The sequence below is a fragment of the Mya arenaria genome, chromosome 16 (genome assembly GCF_026914265.1).
Source record: "Mya arenaria isolate MELC-2E11 chromosome 16, ASM2691426v1".
In the NCBI taxonomy this organism is placed as follows: Eukaryota; Metazoa; Mollusca; class Bivalvia; order Myida; family Myidae; genus Mya; species Mya arenaria.
This window is the reverse complement of record NC_069137.1, coordinates 44546806-44571238: the sequence shown is the minus strand read 5'-3', so window position 1 is coordinate 44571238 and position 24433 is coordinate 44546806. Positions and strand designations below refer to the sequence as shown.

The following is a 24433-nucleotide window of genomic DNA, read 5'->3' as shown; positions in this document are numbered from 1 at the left end:
AGTATGGAAGAAATTCTGTTTCATAGAAAAAAATCATTATTTTTGGCATTTTTATTGATGATTATTTCATTTGTAATAAATATGTCCGAAGGCTTTAAATCTCGCGATGCGGCCCAAATATGTGTTGCATGGCGCGCAATTTAGGGTCTCATGACATACGTCTATTTCTCATTGTTAAAGTTTAAAGTTGCTTTATTTAATAAAACATTCCGACGAGAAATACTAAACATCGTACATACCGTTATCTCTAAAATTGTGTGAGGTATGCTTTAACAAATAAGACAAAGTATTTTGCATGTCGAATTCTAAGGTTGTCATCATACACATGACGTCGCAACAAGTTAATAATTTGAATTACACTTATAATTAACGGATCGATATCATAACAATTACTTTTTTTTGAATATGAACATGGCAAATATGAGGACGAAGAATAATTTAATGATGTTCTGTAGAATTTTTAATACATTTGGGCCGTTCGAAACAGACACTGGGTTGTCAGTCGAAACCAGACAGGACAAAAGCCTTGGTTTATATGGAAACAAAACGTCAAAAAATAATATGCCAATGACTGTTCTTTGAAAGAAAAAAGTTAGGAGGAAACGCTTGTAATATTGAAGTTTGAATGTCTCTGGGTGTAAATACTGCTTAATACGGTATATCCTACAATGAAAAATGTTAATTCATCATTTAATAAGAGTTTTGTCAAATAACAGCTGTACTCTTTATTTGCTTTATATAACTTAGTAGTTATTCGAACTAACATACTCCATCGATGAGATATTATGTGACATAAACATTCACAATAAAACAACTAACATATTTTCAACTGACAGTTTATGACCGAAAAAGCCCACTAAGAAATCATATGTTCAATTATAATTTAAATTACCTAAAATATTAATTTCTGATAGCTGATAGCTATTTAATTTTAATACCTATATTCATTGATTCAAGACACGTGTGTTTTGTAGGGAACTACTCATACCTTGGCAGCATCGGGATTCGCTTGTTTGAAACGGAGTATAGAGACAATCAAGGCATGCTAGCGTTATTTAAGAACGTTGTAAGTATAGCTATTTAAAAAAAACACGACAAGCAGGAATCGGTATTTCAGTTATCTTTGATAATGTACATTTTTCGGCGTCCTGAAAGCATATGTTAAGACTTATAACGCTATGACATCACTATTTGCTTTGAAATATATTTTAGAACTCTAGAGCATTTAACATGAGTGATCATTCGATTCGGATTTTTCTATTTTTAATTTTATTAAATTTATATTAACGTATTGAATAATAATTAATGTTACATTCAAATCATATGTACTTCAAAGACAATGAACATGAATATGAACATGATTTATAAATAAATCGTTCATGATTAGAATAATAAAAAAATCGCCGTATTAACATGTATATTTATAGGACGATTTTTTTTCATCATACTTATGTATACACTTGAATAAAAATGTACAAATAAAACAGTTGTTATGAATACTACAAGTCACAAGGGTATCCTTGAAACTTTGACGACGAAGCCGTATCAACATTGTTAACTGTTACAAATATCCTGAATATTTGGCTCATGGGTAATCGGTCCATGTACTATCGACCCATTGGTAGCTATATACAAATTCTTAGAGTGAAATGTTCATCTGTATTTGTAATATTGCATGTTCTAGCTATCAGCGGCACTTGTGAACGACACGCTTGACACGAACAGAACCAATGTAGACACGCCACTTAGGTTTCTCTTTGTTCCAAGCGGTACATCAGTATTAAATTTCACTACTACAAACGGGTAGGTACAATACAACAAATACTTATACAGTCAAAATATACCGCTATATCGAACTCTCTGTTATCTCGATGTTCTGGTTCGATATTTTGTTAACGTTTTCGGTAAAGTAAAACTGTTTTATTCGGTTATTTCGAATTTTCGTGATCTCGAAATACTTCACGAGTTCAAACGACTTTGACATATCGAGATTTGATACATACTTTGTTAAGATTTACCTTTTGCGTTTTATCTTTAAGAGGTTTGTGCACATAAACTGGTTTAAACCCAAGAAAATTTACATTTTGCTGACCGTTGCAAGGGGATACCTAACAAATATTGATAAACAACATACCTATATATATATATTATATATATATATAGTTTGTATGCACTGTGCTGTTTGTGGAGTTTTGTGCTGTTCTTCTATGTTTCTTGTTTGTGAGTTTGTGTTTTATGTCTTTGGCGTTTGGCCAGTGCCACGAAACCAGGTTTATGTTTAAACTAATTATTACTGAGCTTGTTTCTCTAGCTTTTTGCATTATTGAGTGACAAATATTGATTTGTGACAACGAATATATTAATTGTACGCATTACTTTTAACAGAAAAAATGAACTGAACACATAACATGTGGTCCTATGCAAATTTTGAGAAGTTAAGATGTAAGCAAACTCAGTTAATTACATTGAATTCGTCATTTGAAAATGGCGCATTGTCTTAGAGGTTTTTTGTCCTCAATTATTATTTGATTTAGTCGTCTGTTTAGGCTATTGGGCTGATTAACGTCATTGCTATTGCTACGGATTTGTTAGTTTATCGCATGGGGTCAAATTAATACATTATATGGTATAAACATTTACATTCCAGAGCGCTTGATTATTATCGTGAATACACATACACGTTCAAAGTACGGCTTGGGGACCCTGTACAAACAACACGTTTGCAAACAGTGCTGAACAAGTATATTAAGGAGAATAATAGTCCACGTAAAGTTGAATATTTGAACGTAACTATGTTTAAAGGTAAGGACAATTTTATGGTCGGGCTTTCATTTACTAAATATTGCTTTCATAAGTTACCAAGGCCATACAGTAGGCATAGACAGTGCGTTAAAAAAATCATGAGAACGATTATGATATTCTCAAGTAAATGCCTTTGATAGTTAAACTCATATTTATTACATTCGAATGATTAAAAAACATAAACACTGTACAGTTTGCGCAAGTGTTAAGCAGCGGCAATACAATTGCTATTAGAAAGGCCTGGAACCATGACGTGTACATGAACTTGTATGTGTTGATACCCGTACAGGCAAAAGTTGCAGTAGAGTTTGAAAGTATTTCGAGAAATTTATCTGCGACCTTAAACGTATAAATCACTTTTCTTTATCATTGATAAAATAGTTTAGATAAGTTTAACCCTTCACGTGTTAGTGTTATATATATATAGAATACAGTCGAACCCCGTTAGCTCGAGCTCCAAGGGACCGGCGAAATAACCTCGAGCCTCGGAAAATTCGAGCCAAGCGGCACTGTTCACCATCAATATTATGAAATCAGTCCTTTACATCTAGTTCGATCCAACGAGGAATTCGAGCCAAGCGAATTCGAGCCAACGGGGTTTGACTGTATATTATTAATGGTTGGCTGAGAAGAACACATAGTAAACAGACAATAGACGATGTCATAACAATGATAAGTAGAAAAAAAAATGCTATGTTAGCACAGAATAAAAATCGTTTGATATTTATTTCGGTGAACAGAAAAGATGAATGTTTTATGCGAGCTTAACAACAACGGTGGTTGTGAGATAAACTCAACTAATTGCAAGCAAGAGAACGGAACGACTCACTGCGAATGTAAACAAGGCTTTAACAGAATTGGAACTGAGGAAACTAAATGTTCTGGTATGTATATTCTTCTACGTATATCTGCATGTTCGTCATTTCATCATTTACTAATACATTTAATACTGTGTGCCGCATTGCTCTTCTAGCGAAACCTGTGTAATTAATAACGCGTTGTGCGCACGGAATGTGCTAATGTGTTTCGTTAAGTCAAATAATACTCAAACCTGTAGTAATCAATATATTTTCATGGTAACCACAAACATCTTGTTTTGTAACTCATTTTCCTCTCTCGACTTAATTTCGATTTACTCGAAATATCATCATAATAATAATTCAGCACATTATTTTTGCGTTTTAAGATGTTATAAAGTATCTATTTTTTAAGGGGTTGGCGAAGATATAACAAGATTGCGTTTATATCTTTGTTTTGCTAAAACCAAGTTGAAGTAGTTTATTTGACTTAAAGAAGTTAGAAACGTAAGTAGGGCATGCTTAATATCTGAGACTCATTCAATTACCACAATCAATAGAACGTTAATATTTGTAGATATAGACGAATGTGCAAAACCTAAAGCCGTGTGTGGGCATGGACATTGTACAAATGCTCCTGGAAACTACTCGTGTGATTGTTTTTCTGGGTTCGCCTTTAACACATCGAGTGAGCAATGCGAAGGTAAATTAATTGCTGGTTTTACATTTCAAGTAATGTTATGTTTACTCGCAGAATCAGACCGAGTATTCTGTGTTACTACACACATAGCAAATATATAAGGCACTCTTTAATTTTGTTTTCTATGTTTTTGTTTAAATGTCAACACATGACATGTTACATTTTGTTTCAAATGAGTTATTTTATTATTATTATTATTATTTTTATTATTATTATCATTTTTTTAATTATTATTATTATTATTAATGTAATTATAAATGTTTGTATTAATGTTATCATTGTTGTTATCATAATTATAATTTATATTATTATTATTATTATTACTAATATTATTATTATTATTATTATTATTATTAAGTATTTGAAAACGTCATATTTTTAGATATAGATGAATGCGAAAATGGTTCCCCATGTGCCGACAAAAATTGCACGAATTATGATGGCGGTTACAACTGCTCATGCTTTGATGGTTACACAATGACAGCTGATAACCTGAATTGTACAGGTACATCTCGTATACAAAATTGAGTGTTTTCTTTGTATTCATTTTAAACCGTAAGTCAGTAGAGCAGAACTTTTACCGTGCTATAAATAGCGCACTGATTAATTATAGAAACATTTCGATATACGCACACTACTTATTGTACCACAATAAGCTGGAAGATTTGGTACACAGCAGTAACTCCATCCCTTAAGGTATGTTATCCTTCAATTCCTATATCCATCTGGATATGTAGCAAAACATTAACTCCATCCTTAGAGGTATGTTATCCTTCAGTTCCTATATCCATCGGGATATGGAACAAAACAGTAACTCCATCCTTCGAGGTATGTTATCCTTCAGTTCCTATATCCATCGGGATATGTAGCAAAACAGTAACTCCATCCTTCGAGGTATGTTATCCTTCAGTTCCTATATCCATCGGGATATGTAGCAAAACAGTAACTCCATCCTTCGAGGTATGTTATCCTTCAGTTCCTATATCCATCGGGATATGTAGCAAAACAGTAACTCCATCCTTCGAGGTATGTTATCCTTCAGTTCCTATATCCATCGGGATATGGAACAAAACAGTAATTCCATATCTCGAGGTATGTTATCCTTTAGTTCCTATATCCATCGGGATATGTAACAAAACAGTAACTCCATCCTTCGAGGTATGTTATCCTTCAGTTCCTATATCCATCGGGATATGGTACACAGCAGTAACTCCATCTTACGAGATATATTATCCTTCAGTTCCTGTATCCATCGGGATATGGAACAAAACAGTAACTCCATCCCTCGAGCTATGTTATCCTTCAGTTCCTATGTCCATCGGGATATGGTACACAGCAGTAACTCCATCCCTCGAGATATGTTATCCTTCAGTTCCTATATCCATCGGGATATGGAACAAAACAGTAACTCCATCCCTCAAGGTATGGATCACATCATATATGTATCATATGTGTATATATACATTTATATCCCTTGGGATATGTTTTCCAGCAGTTTCCACTTCACTCGGGATATGGTACCTGACAGTTTCTACATTTTTCGGAATATGGCACACACTAGGAAATACATCCCTCGAGATATGGTATAGAATAGTAACTAAATCCCTCGGGGTATCGAACACAACAAAAACTACATTCCTTGGGAAATAAAATTGAATAATAAAATTACATCCCTCGAGATGTGGTACACAAACGTAACTACATCCCTCGATATGTGGTACACAACAGTAATTACATTCCTCGGTATATGGTACACAAAAGTAACTACATCCCTCGGTATATGGTACACAACAGTAACTACATCCCTCGGTATATGGTACACAACAGTAACTACATCCCTCGGTATATGGTACACAACAGTAACTACATCCCTCGATATGTGGTACACAACAGTAACTACATCCCTCGGTATATGGTACACAAAAGTAACTACATCCCTCGGTATATGGTACACAACAGTAACTACATCCCTCGGTATATGGTACACAAAAGTAACTACATCCCTCGGTATGTGGTACACAACAGTAACTACATCCCTCGGTATATGGTACACAAAAGTAACTACATCCCTCGGTATATGGTACACAAAAGTAACCACATCCCTCGGTATATGGTGCACAAAAGTAACTACATCCCTCGGTATATGGTACACAAAAGTAACTACATCCCTCGGTATATGGTACACAAAAGTAACTACATCCCTCGATATGTGGTACACAACAGTAACTACATCCCTCGATATGTGGTACACAAAAAGTAATTACATTCCTCGGTATATGGTACACAACAGTAATTACATCAATCGGTATATGGCACACAACAGTAGTTGCATCACTCGGTATATGGTACACAACAGTAATTACATTCCTCGGTATATGGTACACAACAGTAATTACATTCCTCGGTATATGGTACACAACAGTAATTACATTCCTCGGTATATGGTACACAACAGTTATTACATCACTCGGTATATGGTACACAACAGTAATTACATTCCTCGGTATATGGTACACAACAGTTATTACATCCCTCGGTATATGGTACACAACAGTAATTACATCCCTCGGTATATGGCACACAACAGTAATTACATCCCGCTGTATGTGGTACACAACAGAAATTACATTCCTCGTTATATGGTACACAAAAGTAATTACATCCCTCGGTATATGGTACTCAACAGTAATTACATCCCTCGGTATATGTTACACAACAGTAATTATATCCCTCGGTATATGGTACTCAACAGTAATAACATCCCTCGGTATATGGTACACAACAGTAATTATATCCCTCGGTATATGGTACTCAACAGTAATTACATCCCTCGGTATATGGTACACAACAGAAATTATATCCCTCGGTATATGGTACACAACAGTAATTATATCCCTCGGTATATGGTACTCAACAGTAATAACATCCCTCGGTATATGGTACACAACAGTAATTATATCCCTCGGTATATGGTACACAACAGTAATTATATCCCTCGGTATATGGTACACAACAGTAATTATATCCCTCGGTATATGGTACTCAACAGTAATTACATCCCTCGGTATATGGTACACAACAGTAATTATATCCCTCGGTATATGGTACACAACAGTAATTATATCCCTCGGTATATGGTACTCAACAGGAACTATATCCCTCGGTATATGGTACACAACAGTAATTATATCCCTCGGTATATGGTACACAACAGTAATTACATCCCTCGGTATATGGTACACAACAGTAATTACATCCCTCGGTATATGGTACACAACAGTAATTATATCCCTCGGTATATGGTACTCAACTGTAATTATATCCTTCGGTATATGGTACATAATAGTACCTGCATCTTGATATGATACACAATCGTATTTTCATCCCTCGGGATATGGAACACAATAGTAACTAAATCTCATATATATAGTACACAGCAGCCACTGACATCCCTGGTAAGTGATATGTTCCACAACAGTTACCAAACTCCTCTTGATTTGGTCCACAATAGTTAATGCATCCATCGGGCTATGATACACAATAATAAGTACATCCCTCTGGATTAACATTTTATCGCATTCATAATTAAATTATCAATTCTACTTAAATTTGATTATTGCAAGGGCTATATCGTTTGAAATGGTTACCGCTGTGAGGCATTACAAACTTGATTTACTTTAAAAATATATGTACAATATAAATTATATAGTCCTATTTGTAAAATTTCGCAACAAACGAGCGTAAGTATAATATGTTATTTGCAATTTTACTCAATCCAAATGAAGAATACTCCAATTTGAATGTTTGCAGATATAGACGAATGTGCAGAATCTATGAACGTATGTGGCAATGGAACTTGTACAAATGACCAGGGAAATTATTCTTGTGATTGCTTTTCGGGGTTTTCTTTTTACCCATCAAGCGCGAAATGCGAAGGTTAAAATGGTTTTTGATACATTTCGAGTAATATTATCCTTTCTTGTAGAATCTTAGAGAATATTTGGTTTAATGTATGCATGTCAAATATATTAAAGAATAATAAAATAATGAAACAATTAACTGATACCGCAAAAAAATTAATACGACAAGATATGTATCATGAATATATCATATGTGTAAAACCTAAACTCGAAAATGATTTATACACTTTTGTTGAATTTAATCTTTATAAAAAATCCTGAAATTGTATTTAGATATTAAGTACAATGGATAAACATGCAATATGCATTACTTTGTCTTTTCAGATATCGATGAATGTTCTAATACGAGCCACTACATCTGTGAGAATGCAGCTGATTGTACCAATAGCATTGGATCATGGGATTGCTCATGTAGTAATAACGGCACCGCTGTAAGGATCAGCAACACTCTTATAGAATGTTACGGTTAGTGATTATGTTCGATTTCCAAGCCATGGTACTTAATTCATCATATTTGCATTCATATTAAAAGCTAAATTATATCAGAAACAAAAAGCTAAATACATACACTTAAAAGGTTGATTAAAATAGTATGTCCCGATTAAAAGAAAGGGGCATGTTAGTGTGCCTTTGTCCGCCTGTCAGAAAATCTGATGTCGCACGTTTCTTCAATAATATGTACTACTAGTATATTAACACGACTGATGCAACTTTACATGAATGTTAATCAGCATGTCAAAGTGTGCATCTCGGGGTTTGTGTGAGGTTGCACCATTTAGTACAGACCTATGGTCTTTGACCTAGTTAAAAATAGGCACTATAGTATAAATTTTTGTGTCGCAGGTATATCCGAAAATATACGAGTCATAGTAATTAGTAAAATACAGGAATGTTAACCAGCATATGTTATTGTACACATTGGATTTTGTTTCTTGGTTGCACAAAAGATGCAGAGTTATGTTCCTTGATCTCGCGAAAATATGGCATGTATAGCTTTCACTTTTGTGACGTGAGATATAAAGGACAGACAAAAGGTTTACCAGCATATTCGAAATACACAGCCGGAGTATTACTTTAAAGGAAGTAGATATTAAGGTTTTGACTCACGATCTGATAATAAAGCGTTCATAAACTCGTTATATTCTGCTTAATAAAGCATGCCGTGACACAACAGTACAGCGTCGAAATAACTGAACTAATGCAAACCCATGCTCGGGCTGCAAACGAAGCAATCTATTAAATGGTTTCGACGTCTTTCTGTCAAACAAATATGACACAAAAATGCATTACAACGGGCATGAAGTAAGAAATTATTTTGGGGTTTGCGGTAATAAAACTATATGCGCATTCATAGACAAAACGGACTCTTGTAACATCTCTGTTGAAAAGTATATGAGCCAGACCCCATAAAACTTTACTTCATATTAATTTTATAATTCGAATTCAACTTTCATCGATTATGACATTAAGGTCTCCTTCGTGTCGATAATTCGGAAATACCTTTTCATCTCCCATATATTTCGTTTTTCAACGTGTATTATTGATACACTTTTTTAGAGCATCGGCGAAAACTGGTCAGCGCTTTTTTGAAGAAATACAAAAAAACGGGGGCATCTGTGTTAGTTTTCTTCCTGCCTACCTCTCATTGTTGAATCTTGTAACAACTCAAACAAACAAAACGCATAATAAATTGGTTTAAAAAATAGAATCACCGTATCGGCATAATTTTAACATATATGTCACCAGAAAGTGTAGTAAGAGTTACTGAATAATTCATATTTAACATAATTTTCTAAGCTTGAATGTATATGAATAAGTAGATAATTAATTTCCGTTTTAATGTAGCGTAATATCCGCTAGGTGGCGGATAATAGAAGGTTTCGTGCACGAGGAATTAAGTGTAACTGTCATTCAGCTTTGGGCAGTCGACGTGTTAACTTTAAATACTTTTCTTTTTTATAAAAAAATGATTTTTTTGTGTTGAAAGTTACTAATGGTTTGGTAAAAATACGTGTTTAAAATGAACATAGGTTATTTAATATATATGATGTTTATATGATTAAGAAAAGCAAAATAATCATGTTTAATTCAGTTTGAATATATCATTGTGTATTATTTTATGTGTTCATGTACAGTTGGTTGCCCAAGTGCTTAATCCAGTATTAAATCTGAAATGCTTGAAATGATATTAGCGTTTTGAGAGTTGTTTTTGAAGTTAGATATGAAGTGTGTTCATGGAATGTTTGTTTTCTTAACAGCTTCAAATTACAATGTTTGTGCCGAGGAAACAAATTTGACTTGTGCAAACGGTAACGCAACATGTAAGCAGAACCTATGGTCCTGCGATTGTGACGACGGATATCGAACGGAAGGTGTAGGATTGACTTCGAAGTGTAAAAGTATGTATTGTGTTTAGTTATACTAGCGTCAAATACTTAATTTAAACCAATATGAAGCTATCAATTAACATTTTTGTTGAACATCAGATGAGACGATGATAAATGGCGTATATATATATATGTTCGTCTTCGTTTTGGACTACGTATTTTTCATTGTATTATTAGACAGCTTGTGAAACACAACTTGTAAGTTTAGCTACAGGTAAAGGTCAATTTTACAGTTGAGAATAAAGTTCCTTTGCGAAGTCTATTTAAAAATATGTACATGTAGGCTCGCTGATATCACACAAATCGGATTATTCGCTCTAATGTACATGCCATTTTAACTTGTACAGTTCACACATACTTAGAGGTCCACGAGAACTCATACACGTATAAGTAGTGTTTCGCAAACTCTCCATTTATAAGTAATGTATACGATGTAATCGTACTTACACATGTTAAATACATCGTATAAACTGTCAACATATTCAAATGGTTAATTGTATGTTTTGATTATTGATGAACTGATACATAATACCGGTTACAGCTAAATGTAACCAGGTTTATCGCAGCGGTGTCAGTATACTGTACTTATCTATCCCAGTAGTCATCATATCCTCTTTCGTATTTTAACGGTGGAAAAGGTAAACTACAAACACTTACTGATATTATTATATCGTCAACTCTCGTTAGAAAAGCCAATGTTGGTAGATTTATTGATAATGTATATCTGTTATATAATGCAAAAGTCATGTCTTGGTTTTGATTTTTTCAAACAAAGTCTTGCATTAATATGATATCGTTCGCAGAAAAAAACATTTTTCATTCTGTAACTATTTCCCTTCTGCGAAACAATGCTACATCTATGTTACGTATAACGGAGGTTATCGGACCCCATTGGCACTAGCTTATGCATGGTATTGATAATGAGACCCGTAGAATTTGCCTAAACAGTTCAGCTGTCGCCAGGGACTGCTAATACTATAGCGTCTGTTTTGGTGACTCTTAATAAGGTATATGTGGGAGACCCTTAAATTAAGGACGACATGCTAACCATTAACCGCGTATTCCGCAACTTCGAAGGTGTGCCAAACTCAGCCAAACGCTTTCAAATTATATTTCACGTTGACATGTCAATTATTAAATGTTATGATTGTACTTGAATTGCGTGCATTCAAAAGCTAATTGAAAAATGTGCTTGTATTATAATGGTATGTTTTAAATTAAGCCGTATGAGCAGCATAGAAATTTTTGCAGACTAATAAGTGACCAGGATTAAATGGCCTGCTTCTGATACTGGTATATTGGTATCAGTCATCATTCAACTATAAAAATAATGTGTACTGCATTTCTGACTTACAAATTCAGACATAAACGAATGCCATGAAAATTCCATCATCTGTGGAAATGGAACCTGTATCGATGGCCAAGGAAACTATTCATGCAGCTGTAAATTTGGGTTTGAGATTATTTCAGACGAGCGCAATGTTTCGTGCATAGGTAGGTGTTAGTACATTGTGGAATGAAATATTGGTGTACTGTAAACGGACAAATATAAACAATCTATAATAAATGGAAATAAAGAAATGGGTTTTGGTGACTATTATTTGTTGTTATAATTGTAGTCAGACCTTGACAAAACCTTTGCTAGTAAGTTTGTACATGTAGTTGAACTGCATTTAGTGCCATTATTTTGGCGCCTTTCAATAATAAGAATGTGGTGTCCAATCCAGAGCGAACAATGGGATTATTTAAAACAATAGCCGGACAACCAGTTAATATTGTACAATGGAAAGTAAAGTTAAAGTCTACAAAATTACGTTTTCCATTATGTTCGGATTATTTGAGCTGCACTTTATGTAGACACTAATTTAAAAAAGCAATGCCACTCCAAGTATTAAATTGTACCCTTGTATTAAGTCGAAAATTTGATTAAAGTAATACGATAATGATTTTCAATTATTTCTGTTATTCACTCTAGACATAAACGAATGCGTGTCATCAAATTACCAGTGTGGCGACAACTCTTCTGGAAACTGTACAAACCTACATGGAAGTTTCAAATGTGAATGCATAGAGGGATACTATTCCGAGCAGAAAGACGATCATACTACCTTTTGCTATGGTGATTATCTTTTAATTTTAACGATATTTAAATATGTTTTAGTTCAGGTATTATCACTTGTGGCGTTTTGTAGGATGTGCAAATAATGAAAAAAAAGAAATAAAAAATACACCTTTTTGACTGGACTGATTCTTTGGTTTTAATTGCGGATGTTGACGAATGTGCTAACGAAACATATTCCTTGACCAATGCAAAATGTAAAAATAAAAACGGAAGCTTTGAAATTACATGCGTTGATGGATATGGACCAAACGCAACAAGAACCGGTGATCACTTTCAGTGTGCAGGTAATTCTCGCCTTTTTTAAATTGTATATATATATGTGTGTTGTGTTTGATATATTTTCCTGTCGATGTCATTGAAAAGTAACAAGAAGACAGGTGTTTGACATACAACTCGACATTGGTCCAGAAAATACTAAACTGCTATCGTCAGAGCAATATTTTGATATAATCCAATATATGCTAGTAGGCTTTTAAAGTGTGTCATGCTATTGCTGTTATAATTCACAAATACATAGAGAGAATAAGTTGCATTCAAACGCTTTATTTCAGACATTAATGAATGCAACAATACGGAACTTTTGTGCGGTAAAACTGAAATGGGGAACTGTACAAATACCAATGGCAGTTACAAATGTGAATGTGCACAAGGGTATCAGAACAATGTCTCGTTCAACAAAGTAACACCTTGTGAAGGTAAGGCCTTTGATATCGGTAACAATATTAACAATATTACCCCTATAGTCGACACAACAACTAATACTACGATATTATTTTATCTGTATTCACACATAACACGTTATGCCCGCCCCCCTTTTTTTTAAATGTACATGCTCTTATACACACATGTACGAAGTGGTAATTAAATCGTCACATTTTACTGGCTAACATTTCTAAAAGTGCAAAAGATATTTCCTTGTTTTTCGATAATTGATTCATTGCTGTTATCTTTCGCATGCTCGATGGTAAATTAGATGTGTTAATAAATGATTGCAATACATAACATCAGTGCAAACAAATGTCTTAATTTGGATTTAATATCTGACAACCCAATAGCAAAGACGTGGTCTGAAAATATGTATCAGGTAACAAACACCGAAGGTATACGGACCCCGCATAAAAAGTATGTTTATAAGTAGAGGTAAAAGGAAATGATTATGAGAACGAATTAAAGGGCAAATGCAACTAGTGCATGTCCAACTGCTTATTGCGTGCAGGTAACGGCCCAAAAGCCGTTACAGTTTTATTTGTATTAAATATTGTATCGAAAAGATTGATTTCACATAAGAATAATTTGGTTTAGCTACGTAAGATAAGATCTACAACTTTTACACACTTGGATTATCGAATTGACTTAAATAAATCCAATGTTATATCTAGTTGACTTTAACTTGCACATTATGAATGTTACAAAAACACAAGTGGCCAGTTTAATACACCTTTGATAAGTTCACTGATTGCATTTGGCTAGTTTGCACACTAAAATAATTTTGTTTTGTGTAAATAACAAATACTAGTTACGCCTCGACCAACTAATGAGCATTTAAGCTAGTTTTGATCAAACCGAGTTAATCAATTGTATGCAACTGATTGTAGGTTACCAGATAACATCGCAATATATATATGTGTTATTTTTGTTTACATGTTATACATTAAATTACAATAATCGTATAAATATATTTATTGTAGATATCGACGAATGTAACACAACAGGGTATGTGTGTGGAGACAAGGATTCTGCAGTTTGTCAAAATTATCCGGGGAAGTACAACTGCAGCTGCAAATCTGGATTTGATACTGATAAGCAAGGAGAAAGCATTACATTATGCCATGGTAAAATCACCTTTGTAAAGTTTACTAAACGCTTTATTTTTGTAAAAATGATTTGTTCTTAGAAATGTAGTATGAATCGAACTGACATCCTTTTTGACTCAGGCATATGTATGGAAAACTCTTATGTTATATGTATAAAATAAACATCTTGTTTCTCTCAGCGTTGGTATGACTAAAGCTAACTTAATTTAAATATTTATAAATCGTAAATTTGAAATAAAAGATATGTTACCTTTTTTATTTTTGTTTAAATTCTTGATATATTTATTCTAATTGTCTGAAAATTTCTTTACATAAGACCACATTTGTATCAGTATTGTCAACAATGGTCAGATGAAATCATTGATTAATGACCGTTTTTTATAAATCCAAAGGTAATGAGTAAACCCCTTGTCAGGAATCTTTGGAGAAGACAAATGAAGAAAAGTTTGCAATTGGTATATTTTACACCACCTGGCCCCAATATCACGAAAATACTTAAGTCAAATCTCAAACTCAATCTCAACTCTTTTTATCATATAACATCAAAATTAATTGATTTTTTTTATATTATACATATTTTTAAACCGCATTCTATCATTGAATATGTTGATTGAAACCTTTGGTCTAGATTCCAATGGTAAAAATATCTACAGCCAAAAATGTACTTGTATATACAAAGAGTATAATTCATTGCCTTTTAACAATTACTCAAGTATATTTCTTTGCTCTAGAATGAGTTTTCTTTGAAATATAGTCAAAATCCTTCAATAACAACTTCTATGAAAAAATACGTTTTCAAAAAGTATAAAAACAGTCAAGATTTTGAACAACACTATGCTTTTATGTGGTAAAATGGGTTAAGATTGAGATTGAGATTTGACTTAAGTATTTTCGTGATATTGGGGCCAGGCTGTTTAAAACAGTTGCTATGAATGCAGTTTCAATCAGCCAGGACGAAAGCTTTTGCTGCTATAAGTGAAATGAATGTGTTTAAGACTCTTATTTCATTATAGATATAGATGAATGTAAAGGTTTAAACGCCACATTCCAAGAACGATGTGTCCACGGTTTGCAGTGCATCAACACAAATGGAAACTGGAATTGCTCTTGTCCTACGAATACTATCTGGATGTCTTTTGGAAATAGCTCTTATTCAATGTATAGGTGCCAAGGTAAGGACCGTTTCCTAAAGAAGTAAAAAATGTTACTTTTGACATGATCCTTGTGCATTTGCACATATTCTGGAATTGTAGCATATAGGCTTCTCCTTGTCATGAACACTTATTTAATCTTTGAAGTATTTTAGTGATTTGTGAATCATCCTATTGCATAAGTTATGTCATTCACTTTTGTCATTTGAACATACATTTATATTTATCGTTGTTTGGAATTAATTGACAGGAAGTTATACTGAAAATGTCATTTCACAATTATGTAATTTTGGGAATTGTTGATTAATCAGTATTATTTAATTTGTGATGTCCGAAGCCCTAAGATCGCGCAATGCGTTTCGTATTGGAGTTATAGTTGTTACGTGTGTTCACTTGCACTTAAATGTTATAATTTAAAGTAAAAATTGTTAATTCACCATCAAAAAGGTACTTCGAAATATGGCTCAATTCTTTGACTACTTTCTAGAAATTTAGTATTTCTTCGAACATACACCCTCACTTAATACAATATTACGTGAAAAAACATCACCAAAAAAGTATTTAACAATATTTTCATTTAACAGTTCACTAACGAATAATAATAGCAAGATGTCATGTATAAAATTATATTGACAATTATTTGAAATATCTATTTCTTAGTGCTATATAATGCTAAAACGTTTCTTTAATTAATTGATATACGTTTTTACAGGGAACTACTCATATCTTGGCAGCATCAAGGTTCGCTTGTTTGATACGGAATATAAACACAATCAAAGTATTCCCGAGTTCCTTAAGAACGTAGTAAGTATGTCTTCACAAGCAGAAATCGGTTATATCAGTTAAAATTCCAAATGAGCAGTTTTTGGCATCTTGTGAAAGTATTATTTTAGTAACATACCACTATAACGTCATATTTGCAGCTTACGTCCTATTAACGTTTAATCTCATTTTCGTTAGTATCGTATGAATATATCCAAACGAATTATAAAAATTATTAATTGCTAATACATCTTAAATGATCAGAACAAGCAATTGCTTAATATTGAGATAATATTTCAAAAAGTGGTCATTCTTATACGAATTGCACTATATGAGTGCTATTGACGTATTGAATGGCAACGAATATTATACTATACGCAATTTATGTCATGAAGTCAAAATATGATTTTACTTTAATCACCTAACGTCAATATACAGGACGTGCATATTCAACGCTACATATTTATGACTTCACGTCAAAGTTATTACACTACTTATATATTGAAATGTATATTGACGTTATTTCATGTTTGTGACGTGTTTATGATATAAATTAACATACAATTTAGAGTTTCTATATCGCCGATTATTCAGACTTTTTGTTACAAGTTAACAATGTGATTAACGACATCGTTGTAAACAAAAGGTGAATTGTTTTAAACGATGCTTATATTTATGTATATATTTAGATTAACAAGAACCGTTGAAACAGTCTCAATACTTGTAATAAAAATGCAAGTCATAAGCGTATCTATGAAGCCTAGACAATTACTTAAACAACATTGTTCACTGCAACTAAAATCCTGAATATACGGCCCATCAGCCAATGAACAACCCGACAATGTATAATTCGCCGATTGATTACTGTATTGCATGCATATTCTATGAGTAGTGTATGGCTGTATTTGTAATGTGATTTTCTAGTTATCAGCTGCACTTGTGAACGAAACCTTTGACACAAACAAAACCGATGTTGACACCCCATTGAAGTTTCTCTTTGTTCCAAGTGGTACATTAGTGTTGAGTACTAACTTTACAAAAGGGTAGGTATAGGACAATAAATAATAATACATACTTTAATATAAAATGTATATAGTCAATACTGGTGAATTGGATGCTGTAGAATCAGGAAATGTTGGTACCTATCTTGACGTTATTTCTGATGTATTTATATTTGATACTCACATTTTTGAAATAGCCACAATTCCGTTCATAACGTATAAATTAACTGCACGTATCACTATTAACAGGCAAAGTATTTTTAAAATAAGATAATGCATTGTGATCCTTTGCAAATTAAGTTGATGAAATTGATTTCATCATTTGAAATAACGCACTCTCTGAGGGGACTTTTTACTCATTATTCGATTAACACGTCTTCTTTAGACTACTGTGCTGAGCTGCGTTGTTTCCATTGCTTTAAAATTTTAATTGGAATGCATTTACGCACAAGATCAAGGTACTACATTCGCTAATATCATTTTTGAAATTCCTTTTTGCAGGGCTCTTGATTTATATCGTGAATACACATACACGTTCAAAGTACGGCTTGGGGACCCTGTACAAACAACACGTCTGCAAACTGTGCTGGACACGTATATTGAGGAGAATAATAGTCCACGTAAAATTGAATATTTGACCGTAACTATATTTAAAGGTAAGAAAAATAATGTGGCAAAGCTTTCATTTACTAAATATTGCTTTCATAAGATACCAAGGTTATAAACATTTTTGTCAGGCACAAACAGTACCAAACATATTTCTTAGAATTTATAAAGATCATGACATTCTCGAGTTAATGCATTTGATAGTTCACTCTCATTGATTTCATTGGAACGCCTCGAACCATCCACACTTTACAATTTGCGCAAGGGTTAACCAGCGACAGTACAATTTTGCAGTACCAAAGAGAGACTAGGGAACACGATAGTTGACGTGAACTTTACTTGTAGCTACCCGTAAAGGCTAAAGTTGTAGTTGAGTTTGAAAGTCGTCAGCGAAATGTCTCTGCTTTTATCGCATGAATCATTCTATAGTATCGATGTTGTCTATATACACATATCTGGATGACGAAGTACACATACCGAAGTCAACATGTACACGTTTCCGTAAAAGATGTGTTCTATGTACACATATATGGTTGATGTAGTACACACAAAAAAGTCAACATGTACACGTTCCCGTATATGATGTGTTATATATACACATATCTGGATGACGTAGTACACACAAAGTCAACATGTATACGTTCCCGTATGAGATGTGTGTTGCAGCTTCTGTTTTATCAAACCTATAGAAAGAATGTTAAGGAAGATTAAGATAAAAAACATCAAACAAAAGCTGTCATTTTAGTATGAACTTTATAAAGTATATATTCTTCAGAGTCAGAAGAGACTATTTCAAAGTATAAAGAGAAAAAAAAGATATGTACATGCGAATGGCAAGTAGAAGAAACTTACCATGTAAGTGGAAACTTTATTTAAAATGTTTTGATATTTATTTCGGTGCACAGAAGAAGAGAACGTTCTATGCAGGCTGACAAACAACGGAGGGTGTGAGATTACATCGACAAATTGCAAACAAGCAAACGGAACGACGCACTGCGAATGTAAACATGGCTTCCACACGTATGGATCTGTGCAGGCGATCTGCTTTGGTATGTCTCTTTTCTGATTTAAACCTGCTAATTTGCATTTTTTTTTCATTTCGTTAACGTTTAAAACAAAATAATACCCATTGATCTCTTCGAGAGAAACCGTTGGCACTTTCCTTACGTTTTTGCATGTATGTTTTTTAGTAAATATTAAACTCGGACATAAACTTTAAACATCTAGTCTCGACAGCGAAAAATAACAGGTTGTGTATTATTAATAAAATACAAGCGATTTTAAGAAAAATGTTGGGTAATTTCTCGAAATACCATTACAAAAGTAAAGCGTATAATTGTCTACTTCGGTATATTTTATTTAAAAGTCACTTTAAGAAAGTTTTGAGAATAATCACCAAGCCTACGTAATTGTTGCAATTTTAAACACAGAAGTTAATTTGACCAAATATAATTCGATACGCAAAAGGATAAGAATTTTGAGTGACTGATCCATTAAGGCAATTTTCATAACAAATAAGTTCTTTAACTGTTGAGTAATGTGTTTTATATAACAAGCGTTCACCTTGTTGCACTATAACCGAGGTTATATTGGATGATGTTTGCATTTATCAAATATCAAAATGCTTGTTACTATCTTGTTGATTTAACCATCCAATAACTTAACACAAATACACTTAACAAATGGTTTAAAGAAACTGATGAATGTTCCTCAAACCCTTGTCAAAACGGAACATGTTCGAACACCGTCGGCAGTTACACGTGCAGTTGTGGAGATGGATATATCTTCACGGAGTCAAATGGCAGACCGACATGTGAAGGTCGGTATTATCCTTCCTTCCTTCCTCCCTCCCTCCCTCCCTCCCTCCCTCCCTCCCTCCCTCCCTCCCTCCCTCCCTTCCCTCCTTCCTTCCTTCCTTCCTTCCTTCCTTCCTTCCTTCCTTCCTTCCTTCCTTCCTTCCTTCCTTCCTTCCTTCCTTCCTTCCTTCCTTCCTTCCTTCCTTCCTTCCTTCCTTCCTTCCTTCCTTCCTTCCTTCCTTCCTTCCTTCCTTCCTTCCTTCCTTCCTTCCTTCCTTCCTTCCGTCCTTCCTTCCTTCCTTCCTTCCTTCTTTCCTTCCGTCCTTCCTTCCTTCCTTCCTTCCATCCGTCCTTCCGTCCTTCCGTCCTTCCGTCCGTCCTTCCGTCCTTCCGTCCGTCATTTTGTCCGTCATTCCTTCCTTCCTTCCTTCATTCCTTCATTCCTTCATTCCTATTATTATTATTATTATTATTATTATTATTTTATTATTATTATTATTATTAATATTATTGATCTGAATTCGGGATTTGCTAACTGCAGGAGTTTGTCACTGATGTTCTCGAATTGATTTCCCGCACGCAGTTTATGCGCTGCGATACAAGAGGGATACAACAAAAAGGCTTCAGCGAGGTTTACGTTAACTGAACGTCAAGCTTTGTTTATGTTTATATCTATATAAATATAAATAATAGATAAATATTAATATAATTATTATTATTATTATCATTATAATTATTATTATTATTATTATTATTATTATTATTATTATTATTATTATTTGTAGATTTCAATGAATGCGAGAGTTCCCAGCCTTGTGACCAAATGTGCACAAATTTAAATGGCTCATACAGCTGCTCATGCTTTCATGGCTATACACAGACAACTGACAACCAGGGCTGTACAGGTACGCTGTACATTTATTTGTATATTTATTATAGATGTCCTTTCATGTTTTTGTTTAAATATTCGTATAAGAGCGATATGCAATATGCATGAACCTTACCTTGCAAAATACAGCGTACAAACAGATACAAGTTACCTTTTACAACACAAGAAGCGCATGGTTTACAGCAGTCACTTCATCTCTTAAAATTTAATTCATACATAACATGTGCTTGGCACCATTCAAGTTCACTTACTCGGGTAGTAGATGCAGAAACTATGTGTCTCTACAATTTCCGCCGATGTCGCACCATGGAATGAGTGAGGAAATATCGAAATCCCCAATTTGACTAAAATTCTGTAATGCAATGAGAATTAACTGATCAACAAAAATAACTTGTACTAACCTGTTTGAATTGATAAACGCTAGAGCTTTACAATACATAGTATCAGATATAACTGACATATTTTCCTGTCTATACTGTTCTAAAACCGTGACCATTATTTTAATGAGTTACTTATGCAAATTAAAAGCATTCATACTCAAATTTATTGATATTTTATTCAGATATAGACGAATGTGCAAAACCTAATGCGGCCGTGTGTAAAAATGGAACTTGCACGAATTACCCTGGAAACTATTCCTGTGACTGTGATTCAGGATTCATTTTCAACACATCAAGCGAGCAATGCGAAGGTACATGTAATGCTTATCATATGTTTCATGTAGTGTTATCATTACTTGCAGATTGTTACCAATCAAAACATAAAAAACTTATCTGTCAAAACATGATATGTTTCAATATCAATTCATGAAATGTCATGTTAGTTATTTTTTTATATTTTCATATTGTTACCCAGTATTCTGCTTTAACAAACAAATGATACATATATTAGACGTACATTTATATTGGTGTCTGTTTTTTTCATTGCTTTAACACATGAACTGTTACATAATCTTTCAGTTTTATCAATACAATGTGTTCATTATATATTAAGTACGATGGATGTACCCACACCACGCATTGAGTTGTCTTTTCAGATATCGATGAATGTTTTAACAAGAACTACTTCTGCAAAAATGCAACTAACTGTACCAACAGCATTGGATCATGGGATTGCTTATGTAATAGCGATGCTACCGCCGTAAGGATCAACAACTCTCTTATAGAATGTCATGGTTAGTGATTCCATTTTGACTCTGAACCAAACTACTGAATTTATCAGACGGATATTTATTTCAAAGGGCAAGTATCTTGATATGAATGCCTAGAAAAGGTAATTACGTTAAATGAAGAAGCTCTACTTTGGCCTGTGTATTTCTTTCTATTTACGAAGACGAAAATAAATTGTTTGTTGCATATAAAATCGTGAACATTTTCTTAAAGCGGACGTAAAGCGACGAAACAAGTCGCCATAAGCTAGAACTTTGTACAAGAGTTTGTTAAGGTACCCTATTGAGCATAATCTAACATTTGAGTGTAACCAAATTTCGCTCTTATGATACAAGTTATTACACTTTTATTATGTTTATATTTTTATAAACAATTCTGCATTTTTGGTAGTGGCATTTTTCCCCGCCCGTAGACACAAAGGTCTCCGCTTCTTTCGCTAGTACCCCCACAACAATTTGTAAACTCTTTTTAATGAAGATGTTTTGAAAATGAGTTTCAAAATCAACAAAGTGCATTGATATGTGTTTCAAAATAGATGATATGATTATATCAACAATGTATGTAACGTGCCTTTAAAAATAGCCCAACGAGAATGTATTCTTGGGTGTCCGAAAGTCAATTAGCGAGATGGATAAGACTTGACAGGAATGTAGAGCAGCATCAAAAATTGTGCACCTGTTTTTTCTTGTGTGTGGCTAATTGCAGCGTTGAGGCCATTGACTAAGTTGAAAAGCCTTTAGTCGCAAGTATATGAAACAGAGTAATACACCTGAACGGAAATGTTAACTAGCTTATGAAGGTGTGCTCCTGGCGTTTTGTTTATTGCTTTGCCCTATAGGTGCCGTAGTATGGCCCTTGACTTTGGAATTATATGGCTTATAGTGCAAGCACTGGTATGTCGCGATGCGTGAGAACCATTGTCACGACAGGAATGTTTACAAGCATTTTGATGTTACACACCTGGGATTTGGCGTGTGTCTCCCTTATAGTGTTATATACAAGTGGAGTTATGACACTTATAATGTATATAGAGAGTTGCTTGTATCACCCTTTTTCGATATATTTGTGATCGTGATACATGGAACGTTAACCTCAAAGTTCGTATAAAACTAAATGATAAAAGATGTTATGAGGGTAATTTATCGTTAATCAAGTTAGTTATGCTTTAATGATGCAAATCATAATTTCTACCTATGTACCTTTGTATTTAAGCTTCCAGTTACAATATATGTGGGGCGGTAACAAACTTTACATGCGATCATGGAAATGCAACATGTAAGGAGAGAACGTGGTCCTGCGATTGTGACTATGGATATCTAGTGAAAGGAGTAGGCCTGGCTTCAAAATGTGAAAGTAGGTATTGTGTTTATTTACACATGTGCTTCACACTTAGTCCATCCTGTATGAAACAAAAAAATATATTTTCAATAACATAAATATAACTTCAGGTGAGACGTAATTGATAATGCATTCCGCAGGTATAGATTAACTCACAATTCTGACTCCAAAATATGTAAATGTTGGAACCTTTGTTGTTGTTATGAACGAGAGGTATTGGATCCGGAAATTTTGTCAAACTCTGCTCAATACATTATTATTTTAGCTCACCTGAGCACAATGTGCTCAATGTGAGCTATTGTGATCGCCTTGTGTCCGTCGTCGTCGTCCGTCGTCAACAATTTGACTGTTAACACTCTAGAGGTCACAATTTGGGCACTATCTTAATGAAACTTGGTGAGAATGTTACCCTCAATATAATCTTGGATGAGTCCGATATTGGGTCATCTGGGGTTAAAAACTAGGTCACCAGGTCAAATTAAAGGAAAAGCTTGTTAACACTATAGAGGTCACATGTATGACTATATCTTCAGGAATCTTAGTCAAAATGTTTATATCAATACTCTCTAGGTCAAGTTTGATTCTGGGTCATGTGTGGTCAAAAACTAGGTCACCAGGTCAAATTGAAGGAAAATCTTGTTAACACTCTAGGGTTCTCATGTATGACTGTATCTCTATAAAATATGGTCAGATTTAAATTAATAATCTTCACGTCAAATTTTAATCTGGGTTATGTGCAATTAAAAACTAGGTCACCAGGTCAAATCATAGGAAAAGCTTGTTAGCACTCTAGAGGTCACATTTATGATTGTATGTTCATGAAACTTAGTCAAAATGTTAACAATAATCATCTCTAAGCCATGTTTAAAACTTGTTCATGTGCGATCAAAAACTAGGTCATAAGGTCAAATCATAGGAAAAGCTTGTTGGCGCTCTAGAGGTCACATTTATGACTGTATCATCGGGAATCTTAATCAAAATGTTTATATTGATTACCCCTAAGCCATTAACGAATCTGGGTCATGTGCAGTCAAAAGGTAGGTCACCAGGTCAAATTTAAGAAAAGGCTTGTTAACACTCTAGAGGTCACATTTATAACTGTATCTTAATGAGAGTTGGTCAGATTGTTTATATTAGAAATCTCTAAGTTATGTTTAAATCTAGGTCAATGGTGGAAAA

At 33.8% G+C, this 24433-nt stretch overlaps 1 protein-coding gene and 1 long non-coding RNA gene across 2 annotated transcripts in view; both read left to right on the top strand.

The window, feature by feature from the left end:
• LOC128221684 (fibrillin-1-like) overlaps positions 1 to 24433 on the top strand; it is a 48012-nt gene that overhangs the window by 21204 nt on the left and 2375 nt on the right. The window contains exons 13-31 of the mRNA XM_052930285.1: positions 975 to 1066; positions 1685 to 1803; positions 2648 to 2802; positions 3543 to 3686; positions 4177 to 4302; positions 4682 to 4804; positions 12582 to 12725; positions 12866 to 13012; positions 13280 to 13423; positions 14417 to 14560; positions 15556 to 15714; positions 16406 to 16497; positions 17380 to 17498; positions 17958 to 18112; positions 18968 to 19111; positions 19756 to 19881; positions 20644 to 20763; positions 21310 to 21438; positions 21784 to 21921. Of these exons, the coding sequence (XP_052786245.1) occupies positions 975 to 1066; positions 1685 to 1803; positions 2648 to 2802; positions 3543 to 3686; positions 4177 to 4302; positions 4682 to 4804; positions 12582 to 12725; positions 12866 to 13012; positions 13280 to 13423; positions 14417 to 14560; positions 15556 to 15714; positions 16406 to 16497; positions 17380 to 17498; positions 17958 to 18112; positions 18968 to 19111; positions 19756 to 19881; positions 20644 to 20763; positions 21310 to 21438; positions 21784 to 21921 (2520 nt within the window). The remainder of the gene's footprint in view (positions 1 to 974; positions 1067 to 1684; positions 1804 to 2647; positions 2803 to 3542; positions 3687 to 4176; positions 4303 to 4681; positions 4805 to 12581; positions 12726 to 12865; positions 13013 to 13279; positions 13424 to 14416; positions 14561 to 15555; positions 15715 to 16405; positions 16498 to 17379; positions 17499 to 17957; positions 18113 to 18967; positions 19112 to 19755; positions 19882 to 20643; positions 20764 to 21309; positions 21439 to 21783; positions 21922 to 24433) is intronic.
• On the top strand, positions 8139 to 12073 carry LOC128222480 (uncharacterized). Its single transcript, XR_008259152.1, has 4 exons — positions 8139 to 8235; positions 8544 to 8684; positions 10478 to 10618; positions 11969 to 12073. It is a non-coding gene; the product is annotated as an uncharacterized LOC128222480 (long non-coding RNA).